At 43.3% G+C, this 14986-nt stretch overlaps 1 protein-coding gene across 1 annotated transcript in view; it reads right to left on the reverse strand.

Annotated features, from left to right (window-relative positions):
• Window positions 1-214: 214 nt before the first annotated feature.
• dnah5l (dynein, axonemal, heavy chain 5 like) overlaps window positions 215-14986 on the reverse strand; it is a 504419-nt gene continuing 489647 nt past the window's right edge. Inside the window, exons 74-76 of the mRNA XM_041183960.1 lie at window positions 14153-14361; window positions 11585-11806; window positions 215-433 (exon numbers count right to left, since the gene is read on the reverse strand). Coding sequence (XP_041039894.1) covers window positions 215-433; window positions 11585-11806; window positions 14153-14361 — 650 coding nt within the window. The remainder of the gene's footprint in view (window positions 434-11584; window positions 11807-14152; window positions 14362-14986) is intronic.

Genomic DNA, 14986 nt, shown 5'->3' on the forward strand with positions numbered 1-14986 from the left:
CGTACTCCAGCTCCTATTTTCTATGTTTTTAAGGATAAATGTTAAAATTCACCCTAATGTGTCCAATCTCTCCCATTAGAATACTGCATACATTATCTGGCAAACACATTATAAAACTGTGCAACTATACAACTAAGCAAATTAGAATGAAATTTAATGTCTTACTAAGCACAACAATATTCAAATGTTCATTTTGCTGTATCTAATCATGTGTTTATTTGCAATCACAGAGTAAAGCCACACCACGCAGGGTCCAATGATCAGGAATCTGTATTGTTTTCAGATAGAGAGAGAAGATGTACGTCAAATCAGTTCGTCTCGGCTTCTTGTAAACAGGACATGAGTACACTGCCCCCTGCTGTTTCTTTGAATCAGGAGGTGCAGTGGCACTGATTGCATACACATGAACTACAGGGAGCAATGTGAACAATACCTGCAAAAACAGTTGGAAATAACAGTCAACTAAATGGAATCAGCAAACAAAGACAGTTTCAGGCAGTACATTGAAATGTGAAATGGTAAATAAAATACTCATATAGATAAAGCTATATTCAATCATGCATTGCTGAATGGGTATATCATAATTAGCATAACCCATAACTGTGTAAGTGGACGCTTGAATAGTTTATCAATTATTAGATAAGCATGAACAGAAGTCCTGATATTTACTGTATTTCCTTTTTGAATAATGCAAACCATTGCATTGAATGTTAGATGCTATTACTGTTGTAACACATGACTATAAAGCCAAAACCAACACTTAAAAATAAGGAAAAGGAGCAACAGAAGAAGGAGTCTCTGACAGTCAGGTGCCATGGTAAGCAACCCACTATCTGTTACCCCAATTGAAGGTGCTGCATGTGTGCTTGTTTTCCACTAAGTTTTACATTTTAGTATAGGCTAAGGAACTCCATAGGAAACTTAGGCAACAAGTTCCCATCAGCAAGATTGGCAGTCATCAGCTTAATTTTCAATGTGACTGGAATTGAGTAAATCCAGGTTTACCGTCTCTATCCCTTTTGAAATTCTGAACACCTCTCTTAAATCGCCCTCAATCTTCTCTGCTTGAGAGAGGACAGACTTAAAAAAGAAATGCTGAAAATACTGAGCAGGTCAGGCAGCATCTGTGAGGACAGGAACAGAGGCCGAAATTTTCCAGCACCCCCCACCCCCATGGTGGGTTTCCCATGGCAGGGCCAGCGAGCCATTGAAATCTCTGTTTACATCAGCAGGACCAAAAGATCCCGCTGGCATGAGGGGCTGGGAAATTCCGGCCAACGTTACCGTTTCAGATCGATGATGACCTTTCATTCAACTGCACCCGTTTCTATCTCCACAGGTGTTGCCTGACTTGTTGAGTATTTCCAGCATTTTCTGTTTTTATTTCAGTTTTCCAGATCCCGCTGTATTTTGCTTTTGTCTTAGTTTCTCCATCATTTCTTTGTTACTTATCGTCTTATTGCTAATATCATATTGGTCAATCTTCATGCACTTTTTCTAGGACTACTGAATCTCTCCTATAATAAGAAACGTAAATCTGCATACAGTATTCCAGATGTGGAGTAACCATTGTTTTATACAGAATCCTCACAACTTTTTTCAATCGTTCTTGAACTGAACACCTTTTTAAACCAGTCTTCGATGGTCAGGGTAAATCAATTTGGTAAAAGAGGCATTAAACAGGCATTAGGCTCTTTTCTGCGTATGTAAAGAGCCTAATGCCCTTTTAGGCATGGGCCCTTGATGCCTGTATAAATATGGCAGATGTCATACTTGCAAATTTGTACAGCACATTGGAAGCTCTGTCAACCGTTTTTCTTTTATAATGGGTACGGTGTTATCTGATTTCTGGCCTAGGTATTTGCACATAAATATGTTTATTCTCCTTCATTCTGTTGAGAAATTTACCACTTGTGATTTATCTCTATCTGTAATTCTTGCTCCTGAAACGCATTACCTCATTTTTTATCTACCGCCTATATGACCACTCTCCTCCTGTAGTGTCCTACATTCTTCTTCGCAATTTATTACTTTTAATTATATAAACATTAAATCAACATTATAGGAAATAAACTTCTTTTCAAAAAAATGCTAATTGAAAATTCTCTAAGAGAATTCCGCAATATGTATATTCAGTCAGCACAAAATCCTTATTAAACAGTGACTAAACCAAAGGGGTGATCAGGTTGTTCCAAAATGTCCTACAGATGTTTTTTCAGACATTCTGCAGTTTATTTCTAACAAGTTGAAACCAATAAAAAGAAGAAAAATGAAGATGCTACTTACTGATTTTTTTTCATTCGTTCATGGGATGTGGGCATTACTGGCCAGGCCAGCATTTATTAACCATCCTTAGTTGCCCTAGTTCAGAGGGCATTTAAGAGTCAACCACATTGCTGTGGGTCTGGAGTCACATGTAGGCCAGAACAGGCAAGGATGACAGATTTCCTTCCCTAAAGAACGTTACTGAATCAACAATGGTTTCATGGTCATCATTAGACTTTTAATCCAGATTTTTATTGAATTCAAATTCCACCATCTGCCACAGTGGGATTCAAACCCAGGTCCCCAGAGTATTAGTCCTGTGACAATACCACTATGTCATTGCCTCCCCTGAAGCACTATTGAAGTGCACATTTATAGCATACAGCAATGGTAGTTGTTAGTGGTTCTATAGAACTGAAAGTTGGGGTCAAACATAATTTTATCTAATGAGATAGAGCTGATTCACACAAGTTTGTGCTAAGAAGAAAATATTTGTGGAGAGAAGGGTTTCAGATCAAGATGACCTTTCATCAGAGCTGATCTGTTCCAATGAAAGGTCATCTCAGCCTGAACCATTAACTCTGTTTCTCTCCACAAGATGCTGCCTGACCTGCCGAGTACTTCCAGCACTTTTCTTTACATTTCAGATTTCCAGCATCCATAGTATTTTGCTTTTGTAATAAGAAAATAGCTTTGCTGTTTCTTCAGATCTATCTTTATATCGCACATTGCATCAAATGCACTGAAGCAGAGGCGGTGAAGTGCCACAATACAGTTTCATATTGAAAAGAAGAAAATTTAGTCAAATTTCATTATTCATCAATGTACTCTAGTACAGTGTCTTCCGTTTATGATCTCTCCTGTCTTTCATTTTCATTTCCTCCTTAATCTCCCTTTTATTTATACATACTTTGAATAGGGATGTGTAGCAGCGCACTAATTATCATATTCCTGTGCCATCAGTTGGATTTGACTATTTGAAGCTCTCTCTACAATGTTTTAATTTATATTTTGGGCTGAATTTGAGTCCTCATGAGACTATAAGATCATAAGGGAAAAACAAGGTTAGGAATGCTGGAGCTGGGGAATGGAAATCTCTTTCTCTGTTTTGTCACTGTCGCAGTTTAATAATAGTTACACAAAGTTCAAAAGTTCACACCCACAGAAATGTAACATTTTCTCGTTTCCCTGATCCAACCTGTAGGGCAGCATCTTGTACCAGTTCCCCAGTGGAGAGTTTGGTGGCGGGAGTAGGGGTTGTGTGGCAGAACATTTAATTGGGTGGGAGGCCTGCCACCTTCCCTCCTCCACCCCAATTAAGTCAGTGGCAAGAAGGCCAATGAACGGCCTTCCTGTCCCACTGCCAATTGAGGTCCATAAGTGGGTAATTAATACTCACTTAAGGGCCTCACCTCACCATTGTTGGTATCAACCCAATAGCAATTTAAAAGATTTAAAAGATTATCAACCCAATAGCAGGCAGGGAGCTCATCAGGCAGGGGACACAAGTAAACCCTAGCATGGCACGGGGGAACCTGCATTAAACTGCACTCTGTGCCTGTTAGAGGGAGCCAGCATTGGGGGGTGGTGGTGGGCCTGCTGAGAGCTGCCTCCCTGTCTTTGCTGCCAACCACCCCTTCCCCGTCTCCCGCAAACCCCTTCCTGCAAATCCCTTTCCACTGTCACTCACCAGTGCCTGGGTCCCTTGATCCGAGACCTTAGATGGGCGTTGTATCGACAGCAGCTACTGCCTCCACTGCTGAGTACAGAAGAGCTGCTAACCTCTGATCGGCTGGCAGCTCTCAGCGGCGGAACATCCACCCCCGGGAGCCTTAATCCCAGGGAAAGGCCTGCCGCCGGCCTGTCAAGTATCTGAGTGGCACAAGATGCGGCTGGCCTTCCCAAAAAGAGACGATGTGCGGATCTCACCAGCTCTTCAACCAGCAGCCTCTGGTTTATCGAAATAAGATGTGGATGAAAAACTAGATTGAGTCCTTGACTAAATGATCAAATTGGTTTCCTTGATTTCATGAGCATAACCATTTTTTTAAATTGCTCCACTGTGAAGCTTTGTGTGTTTGATGAAGATATATGAATAGCTTTTCTTTTCCACAAGATGATCTGGATAATCACCACTGTATATCTAATTCCTGATCCCAGACATTCATTCACACCAGCAGGCCTGTGCATGCAAGGTATAGGCAACCATCATATTCTTCCTGTTTTCCCAACATTTTTGCTTACTGTCCCAAACATTCAGTCAAGCACAACATCATGTCATACATCATCACCCTGAATTTTTTTGGAACTCTTCTCTCATACAAGGAACATGCTGGTTAGAGGGTAATCCTTTATACTTCCTCCTCTCCTCCAGCTGACATGCACATTAAAAAAAACTGATGTCCCATCACTAACATTTAATTACATTGTTTCAGGAACGAGAAACTTCAGTTATGAAGATAGATTGGAGAGGTTGGGGCTGTCCACTGTGGACAGGAGAAGGTTAAGAGGAGACTTGATAGAGGTGTACAAAACCATGAGGGGGCTGGATAGAGTAGATAGGGAGAAACTGTTCCCACTTGTAAAGAATCAAGAATGAGAGGGCACAGATTTAAAGTATTTTGCTAAAGAAGCAAATGTGATGTAGGGAAAAACTTTTTCACACAGTAAGTGGTTCGAGTTTGGAACACACTGCCTGGAAGTGTGGTGGAGGCAAATTAAATTGAAGCATTCAAGAGGGCATTAGATGATTATTTGAATAGAAACAATGTGCAAGGGTACAGGGAAAAGGCAGGAGAATGGCACTAAGTCATACTGCTCATTTAGAGAGCCAGTGCAGACATGATGGGTCAAATGGCCTCCTGTGCCATAACAATTCTATGATTCTGTGATTTGAGAGACTGCAATGGACCTTGAAAGGTCTGATAGCAAATGTGGAGAAATCCACCATGTACATATGTGCAGTCATGTATAATAGTTTAACAAAACTGTATTCAGGAAGTTTGTGCAACAGTGTTGGAGTTTCCCTCCATAATGTTGAGGTTTTAAAATAAAAGCTTTGAGCTCCAATCTACAATAGTGGAGGATTGGTGTGGCAAGGGCCATAACACAGGTCTACGCCAACCTATTCTGCCCAGAGGTCTACTCCCACACAAATCAGTAGACATGATGGAGCATCCCTGGCGTAGATGTGAACAAGGCTGTTATTGTCAAGATGCCCAACTATCTTTCAAAGTTAAGAAAATGTGCTGTAAAGTACACAAGGCTAGCCAGTAACTGTGATATCAGATACGGTGACTGAACACATGGAATGGAACCATCTCAACCCCAAAAGGCTGCCACTCACACACAGCAGCCAAGCATCATACTCAATTCCTCCACTGGAAAGCAGCTAGAAGCAGCATGAGATTAGGATGTAGAACGCAAAAGCCACCAAAGGAAAGCAATGGGGTTAAAAGAAAGCTAAACATTTATAGGACAATAAATTGGGTTTATTTTATTATCTTTTTTTCTGGAGAGTTTCTGCTGGAGCCTAATATGTGCCAGCAATTTTATTATTTCATCCTGTACTACTAAAAGTATTAAGTTCTAGCACTGGGATGTTTTCAAATCAGCATTAGTTTCACATTATATTGCCAAATGTAACTTATGGTTAGATGCTTTGGCACTCCGTGAGGTGGGCTGCAAGTTGGTATTGAAGGAGGCACTTTATAGAGCTCCTCTTTAATTGCCTTTCTGTCCTGGGCATTTTTTTTACAAGTCAGCTTCTCTGTGACATTGGAAAAATGTACAGCTGTGTGTCTTGTAACATGCTCTATGATCTGATCCAAATATAAAAGTATAAATCTATCAGAAGTGTTCTCAAAACTTGGCAACAAAAATAGGCAAAATTCATTGAAGGAAAGTTAGGCGACGTGTAAAACAAACTATCAATTGCCTATCATCCATCTCATACTACAGATGTAGACAAATTCTGCCCCCAGGGTGTCTTCAATTGTTGCCCAAAGATTTTGCCCAAAGAGTGGGAAATACATCAGGCTCTGAAGGCTCCCGGCTTTCCATGCAAGTTGCACATCAATGAAGCTCTTACACAGGCACTGGAATTTAGTCAGGTCTGTGGAGGACCTGACAATGGGCCTCAAAGTTAAGGGCCTCATTTTGGCCTGTTGTCATCTAATTAGTTATCTTCAGGGCTTGTGTTCCTTTAAAGTAACTCCAAGCCAATCAGAAGACCAGCAGCACAGCAGTCCCCACAGTTCCTCTGGGTGTGATGGCCACTGCTGGGACTATGTCCAGATGACAGGACACAACAGTGGGATCTGGGATCATCGAGGCCAGTCAAGTTGGCCCTGGCAAGGAAGTAGGGGTGTTGCCAAAAGGACAGCCATTGCCACTGAGGGTTGTCTCCATGGGCCACAGGGTCTCTGATTAGGTGTTCCCTCTGCCTGCACAAGCCCCCAAGGAGGCTGCCAGGGTTCACCAAGAGATCTCCTAACATGGCAAAGCCCAGCCACAATGGTAAAATGTGAGCAGCAGTGGGAGAAGGCTCTTAATTGGTCACTGATGACTCAATTGGCCTCTGGGTGGCAATGCCACTCTCCACCTTCACCTCTGCTGGTAAAATGCCATGGTAACGAGAAGACATTGGGCACTCATCCCCTGCCTTCCCTCAACATCTTATGGGCACCCCAACCTCCCAGCTCATCTCTAGAGGGCTGGTAAAATGCATCGCAGAATGTGCAAGAGCAAACTATCCAGGTGAAAGCTCACTTATAAGGGGCAAGGAGGGGGTGACTGGATGTGCTGGCTGGATGCTCAATTTTCTATTTCTTGCACTGCTGAATTCTATCTGCAAAAATTATCATATTCATCTGAAAATCTACCTGTTTGTTGTTCAAAAGCAAAGTTAGTATAAGTAGACAAATATGTTAAAGGAGTTATGATTGTGTTTTGTTCAAATCTAACAAATCTTTGTGAAGCTAGGTAGTTCTCATAATTTGAATTATATATTTGAGGTTTTAAATGAAAACAATAAAATTCTCAGACAGCAAGAAAGCTACATCTTCATCTGTATTAATTTTTCTCTATTGTTTACAAATTCAGGAAATCCATTGTCATGAACCCTTTATAGCAAATTAACATAACAGAAAATCAGTTTGCATCCCATTAGCACTAACGTATCTGTACTCTTTAAAAATGTTTTGATCATCATATAGGTTAGGTTTTAAAATTTTTATCCAAGGTTAATGACAGTAATTAACACTTATCACATTGTTAAATGGTATCTGGACTGGAATGGACATGACTTAACATTCTATGGCGAGTCATAGTTCGGATCTGTCATATTGTGAAACCCTCTGATTCACTTCAATGAGGTGTAATGTTAAAATACAGAGATAAAAACAAAAAAACTGCGGATGCTGGAAATCCAAAACAAAAACAGAATTACCTGGAAAAACTCAGCAGGTCTGGCAGCATCGGCGGAGAAGAAAAGAGTTGACGTTTCGAGTCCTCATGACCCTTCGACAGAACTTGAGTTCGAGTCCAAGAAAGAGTTGAAATATAAGCTGGTTTAAGGTGTGTGGGAGGGCGCGCCGACTTACCCCACGTGGATTTCAACTGAAATTCCACCCCTCATGTTTCGAACCCACCCAGGATTACAGGTATCTCCGGGACATAAAACGTTTCTCGGACTGCTCTTCCCGTCACATTCTGAAATCCACACTCAGTGCCATGCACCGCCATATGAACACACTCGACCTCTCCCTCCAGCAGCAACGCCGTACCCTTTTTCAAAGCTGCGCGTGCCCCCAGTTTCATTTTATGCTTCGGCTCATCCGACGCCTCAACAAGAAACTTTTTCTCTTTCTCTCAAGTGCTAAGGAACGCAAGCTCCAACAACTCATCGACACCAGCACCCATCTAGGACCCTCCACCCCTACCCGTCCCTCCGTCCCCACCCCATCTTCCAATCCCAGCCCCAGCCGTGTATTCACTATACCCCCTGACCTTCCCCTCTCCGATGCTGAACGTTCAGTGCTCAGCAGAGCACTTAGTTTCATACCCTTACGCCCTCACCTCAATGAATTTCGGGCTCGGCATGATGCTGAACTCTTCTTCCGCTGTCTTCGTCTCCGGGCTCACTTCTTTGGGCAGGAGTCCTCTCCCAGTTCAACGGATCCTTTTACCCATCTCCAATATTCTCCCTCCACCTAGACCCCTCCCTCTGGATTCTTACCTTCTCTTGATCTTTTCATTGAGAACTGTCGGCGCGACATTAGTCGTCTCAATTTCTCTGCTCCTCTCATCCATTCTAACCTGTCTCTCTCTGAACTTACTGCACTCCATTCTCTCAGGTCCAATCCTGACATTGTCATCAAACCCGCTGACAAGGGTGGTGCTGTTGTTGTCTGGCGCACTGACCTCTACCTCGCGGAGGCTGAACGTCAACTCGCAGACACTTCCTCCTACATCTCCCTGGACCATGACTCCACCACTGAACATCAAGCCATTGTCTCCAGGACTGTCACTGACCTCATCTCCTCTGGGGATCTTCCTCCCACAGCTTCCAACCTGATAGTCGCCCAACCTCGGACGGCCCGCTTCTATCTCCTACCCAAAATCCACAAACAGAACTGCCCCGGTAGACCGATCGTCTCAGCTTGCTCCTGCCCCACAGAACTCATTTCTCGTTATCTTGACTCCCTTCTCTCTCCCCTTGTCCAGTCCCTTCCCACCTACATCCGTGATTCCTCTGACACCTTACGTCACATCAACAATTTCCAGTTCCCTGGCCCCAACCGCTTCCTCTTCACCATGGACGTCCAATCCCTCTACACCTCCATCCCCCACCAGGATGGTCTGAGGGCCCTTAGCTTCTTCCTTGAACAGAGGCCCAAACAATCCCCATCCATCACTACTCTCCTCCGTCTGGCTGAACTTGTTCTCACGCTGAACAATTTCTCCTTCAACTCCTCTCACTTCCTCCAAATAAAAGGTGTGGCTATGGGTACCCGCATGGGCCCCAGTTATGCCTGTCTCTTTATGGGGTATGTGGAACATTCCTTGTTCCAGTCCTACTCCGGCCCCCTTCCACAACTCTTGCTCCGGTACATCGATGATTACTTCGGTGCTGCTTCATGCTCTCGTCGGGACTTAGAAAACTTTATTAATTTTGCTTCCAATCTCCACCCCTCCATCATTTTCACGTGGTCCATCTCTGACACTTCCGTCCCCTTCCTCGACCTCTCTGTCTCAATCTCTGGTGATAGACTGTCCACCAAGATCCATTACAAACCCACCAACTCCCACAGCTACCTCGACTACAGCTCCTCACATCCCGCTTCCTGTAAGGACTCCATCCATTCTCTCAGTTCCTTCGCCTCCGTCGCATCTGTTCCGATGATGCTACCTTCGAAAACAGTTCCTCTGACATGTCCTCCTTCTTCCTTAACCGAGGTTTTCCACCCACAGTCGTTGACAGGGCCCTCGACCGTGTCCGGCCCATCTCCCGCGCATCAGCCCTCACGCCTTCTCCTCCCTCCCAGAAACATGATAGGGTCCCCCTTGTCCTCACTTATCACCCCACCAGCCTCCGCATTCAAAGGATCATCCTCCGCCATTTCCGCCAACTCCAGCATGATGCCACCACCAAACACATCTTCCCTTCACCCCCCCTATCGGCATTCCGTAGGGATTGCTCCCTCCGGGACACCCTGGTCCACTCCTCCATCACCCCCTACTCCTCAACCCCCTCCTGTGGCACCACCCCATGCCCACGCAAAAGATGCAACACCTGCCCCTTCACTTCCTCTCTCCTCACCGTCCAAGGGCCCAAACACTCCTTTCAAGTGAAGCAGCATTTCACTTGCATTTCCCCCAACATAGTCTACTGCATTCGTTGCTCCCAATGTGGTCTCCTCTACATTGGAGAGACCAAACGTAACCTGGGCGACTGCTTTGCAGAACACCTGCGGTCTGTCCGCAAGAATGACCCAAACCTCCCTGTCGCTTGCCATTTTAACACTCCACCCTGCTCTCTTGCCCACATGTCTGTCCTTGGCTTGCTGCATTGTTCCACTGAAGCCCAACGCAAACTGGAGGAACAACACCTCATCTTCCGACTAGGCACTTTACAACCTTCCAGAATGAATATTGAATTCAACAACTTTAGGTCTTGAGTTCCTTCCTCCATCCCCAACCCCGTTCTGTTTCCCCCTTCCTTTTTTTTCCAATAAATTATATAGATTTTTCTTTTCCCACCTACTTCCATTATTTTTAAATATTTTAAAATTTTTTATGCTCCCTCCACCCCCACTAGAGCTATACCTTGAGTGCCCTACCATCCATTCTTAATTAGCACATTCGTTTAGATAATATCACCAACTTTAACACCTATGTGTTCTTTTGTTCTATTGTTGTTGACATCTTTTGATGATCTGCTTCTATCACTGCTTGTTTGTCCCTACAACCACACCCCCCCCACCCCCACTTCTCTCTCTCTCTCTCTCCACCCCCACCCCCCCAACACACCTTAAACCAGCTTATATTTCAACTCTTTCTTGGACTCAAACTCAAGTTCTGTCGAAGGGTCATGAGGACTCGAAACATCAACTCTTTTCTTCTCCGCCGATGCTGCCAGACCTGCTGAGTTTTTCCAGGTAATTCTGTTTTTGTAAAGTTAAAATGGTTTTTGTGTCACTACCGGCCCATTTGTGCTTAAAAACCAGGTGATATGTAACTGATGGAAGTGACAACTTGTTACCAAGTTCCTTCAAATCCTGATTTTTGGACCGATTCAGTATTTCAGCCATACTGCTGAGACAACAACACAATCACATTGACAAGAGGCCATTCACCAGCTCCATGTGTTGGAAGGGATTCAGTTATTTAACCAACCTCACTTCACAGGAACTTGTTCGCACTGACGAGAGACCAATCAAATGCTTTGACTGCATTCAATCTACTCTGGGGCTCCCATCAAAAAAACGCCACTGCAGATTTTGCAAACATGTTGCTGCTGCTATAAAATTATATTTTTCTTTCATTCTCTTTAAGGATGATTTCCCAACTCCAGATTCATGAGCTGCCATTTAACTGTGTCACATGTTGGCAAGTTGTCAAAAATATTATAACAAGGTTACAGGGCCAAACCTAATCTCTCACACTGACTCCTCCAGGAGACAGTCATGTACTTCCTACCTCAGCCACCACCCATCCAATTAATGCACACTAAAACCACCACCATGACAGTTTATAATTCCAAATATTTCTTTGTCTGTGCCATGCATTTGTAATAAGTAAATAGGAAACAGCTTACTTTTGGAGATGATTCCATGAGCCTTGTATTCCTTCTGTCCCAGCCTCCTCCATCCAGGAACAGGCCATAAACGTAAACACCACCAATATCTGCAGGAGGGGATGAATTAACATCTTCCTTCATCATCCTGGTCACATCATTATAAAGAATGACACTATCTAGAGCCCAACCCTTGCTCAGATTCATACGGGTGGTTTCCTGTCGCATTGCAGTCAAAAAGCCCTGCGGAGAGAAATATCTTTACCTTTAACAAATAGATCTAATTTTGTTAACTATCAGATGTACTACTAGCAGAAACAGATAAATGTGTGCAAACGCCAATTCCCCTGAGTCGATGTTGCGGTTGAATTGAAAATTTGCTACTGTTCAAAAATTTGAGGCTGTGAAATTCAAAGCTCCCAAAAATAGGTTCAGGGATCACAACATGTGGTTAATCTGGTCCATTACTTCCAATGTAGACAGCAAACAAGCATAGTTCTGAATGTTAGTCACCAACCTGAAATGTTAAGTCTCTTTCCCTCTCCTCAGATACTGCCAGATCGGCTAAGTATTACGAACATTTTCTGCTTTTATTAAGCAAACTTAGTGCTATCTGCTAATTTAAATGATTGTCACATGATTAGTCAACCCTAAGGACATTGTTGAGTGGTTGCACACCTGAGCAAGACTGAAAAGTTGTGAGATTTATCCCTCAATAAACATCACAAAAATAGATTATCTAATCATTATCATATTGCTGCTTGTGCCACACATCCTAAGACAATAGTGAATACACTAGCTATAAATTGGCTGTAAAGTACTTTGGGATGTTCTGGTGTTTTTTATTCATTCACAGGATGTGGGCTTTGCTGGCTAGGCTAGAATTTATTGCCCATCCCTAGTTGCCCATGAAAAGGTGGTGGTGAGCTGCCTTCTTGAACCGCTGCAGTCCATGTGGTGTAGGTACACCAACAGTGCTGTTAGGGAGGGAGTTCCAGGATCTTGACCCAACGACGGTGAAGGAACAGCGATGGATTTCCAAGTCAGGATGGTGAGCGGCTTGGAGGGGAACTTCTAGGTGGTGTTCTCATGTGTCTGCTGCCCTTGTCCTTCTAGATGATAGTGATCATGGGTTTGGAAGGTGCTGTCAGGAGCCTTCCTTCAGTGCATCTTGTAGATGGTACACACTTCTCACACTGTACGTTGGTGGTAGAGGGAGTGAATATTTGTGGATAGGGTGCCAATCAAGTGGAATGCTTGGTCCTGGATGGTGTCGAGCTTCTTGAGTGTTGTTGGATCTGCACTCACCCAGGCAAGTGGAGAGCATTCCATCAGACCCTTAACTTGTGCTTTGTAGATGGTGGACAGGCTTGCCACAGGATTCCTAGTCTCTGACCTGCTCATGTAGCCACAGTATTTATTTGGCTAGTTCCTGGTCAACGGTAACTCCCAGGATGTTGAAGGTGGGGGATTCAGTGATGGTAATGCCATTGAATGTCAAGGGACGATGGTTAGATGGTTAGATTCTGTGAACGCGAAAGGCACTATATAAATGCAAGTCTTTCTTTTCTTTCTTTAATGGCCCATTCCTGTTCCTCTGCTCCTACATTCCAGCATCAGGAAGGTGAAATTACTGTGACTCACATTGAGTTTTTGTTAATATTGTTAATAGCATGTATTTTAGCTCCTTAAGAATTCCTAGTTACCTGTAGCAGGTAACTGACTGAACATGTATCAGCCATTGGTTGCTAAGAAATTCATCTGTTACCAAGTACAAAACTTGACAAGTGCAGAAGAGAAGCCATGACTTGTGTTCTGGAGCTTGTTTTGCTAAGAATAAATACTCATTGAAATCCTTAGCAACATTAACAACTAACACCTCTAAACAATAAGGAGACAAAAAATTTGTTTTGAAACACATACTGTTGGCACTCAATTAATGCTTAAACACTTCTGTAAAGCAAACACTACGGCAGACAGTCCAGCCTCAAAGTCAAGCCAGTGGCAAGCCTACTGCTGGTGTACCAGTAGAGAATAGTTAGTGTGTAAAACAAGGCTATTTATGATAGGGGTCAGGGGATGTAATTTAAAGGAACCTTTGATCAAGCTGATGGTTGATGGTGATAGGGCAGACTGAGCCTAAGTAACTCTGAGAATGATAAACATCCAAGATATACAAGAGACTAAAAAGAACTTGCAGAGAAACAACAATAAAATAAGATGCTTGGAAAAGAAATAGAGATGGTAGGGTTTGCTCTTATAAACCATCAAAATTGATGCCTAAAACAGATAACTTTAGCACTTACAAAGCTATAAAAGGTGATTTTCATTTTGTCACTGTCAGAAAATATCAAATTTCAGAACAGGACAGTAGTCTTAAAAAAAATAGAATTTGCAATTAATTCCAGAAAACCCTGCTGAAGTGTTTTACATATATTACACTTTGTAACAGTAACTGTAAAATAACAACACATCTTGTGTTGTCAATACAATAAAATCAAGGCAACTGTGTGATTTAACCATTGTTAGTAACTACTATACTGTGTTTAATGGTGTTGTTTCAAGTATTTCAGTGCCAGTTGCTCTAACCTGAGGATTGAAGAATCCTGTCATCCAGAACTGGTGTGGTCGTCCATCAAAAATCCAGGTGTGAAATTGTTGATTTCTTTCAAGCAGCTCTGTAAACCAGAACCCAAGAGTAGCAGACTCCCAGGAAATTTTGAACCAGATCTTTGGAATCCGGGCATCATACATGTTATCAAGAGCATCTCTCAAGTCCTCAGACATTATAATTGTTCCTAAATTTAAAAAAAAAGTTAGGTTCAAAAAACAAAGCAGTGAGGTGCCGAACAAATTGTTCAATCGCTATGGCCCAAATCCCCCAGTATCCAGATCTTATGGAGACCGAATGTACAACGGATGATGCGCGTCAGGACTCTGCAAGATCCCTGATGTGTCGACCCACAAGGGAGTTGCACGGGACGTTTAAACATTTGATGGGCAATACGTCCACTACCGGGAGCCCTCACAAATGTCTCCAACTCTTAGCTAGAGTCAGAGACTTGCAAGAGATCTGCTTGGATAGTTATCCAGGAAATGTTAGACAGTTTAAAACATGATGTAATACTTGGGTAACATCACAATCGATTGCCTAATCACACTCAGCCCCCGGACCACCGGCTATACCCCTGACCCGACTACCTCTCCTGACCCGACAACCACCCAACTACCCATGAGCCGACCTGACTAACCCCCTGACCACCTGACTAGATCCCTCCTGACCTGACTAGCCCTTGACTACCCAACTACTCCTCCAGCCAGCCGACTACACGCTCACTCAGCCACCTTCCCACTCACCTACCTCCCCCACCTAACTAATTACCCATTCACCCACCTATCCACACCCACCTAACCACCTGCCCA

The sequence above is a fragment of the Carcharodon carcharias genome, chromosome 3, assembly GCF_017639515.1.
Source record: "Carcharodon carcharias isolate sCarCar2 chromosome 3, sCarCar2.pri, whole genome shotgun sequence".
NCBI lineage: Eukaryota > Metazoa > Chordata > Chondrichthyes > Lamniformes > Lamnidae > Carcharodon > Carcharodon carcharias.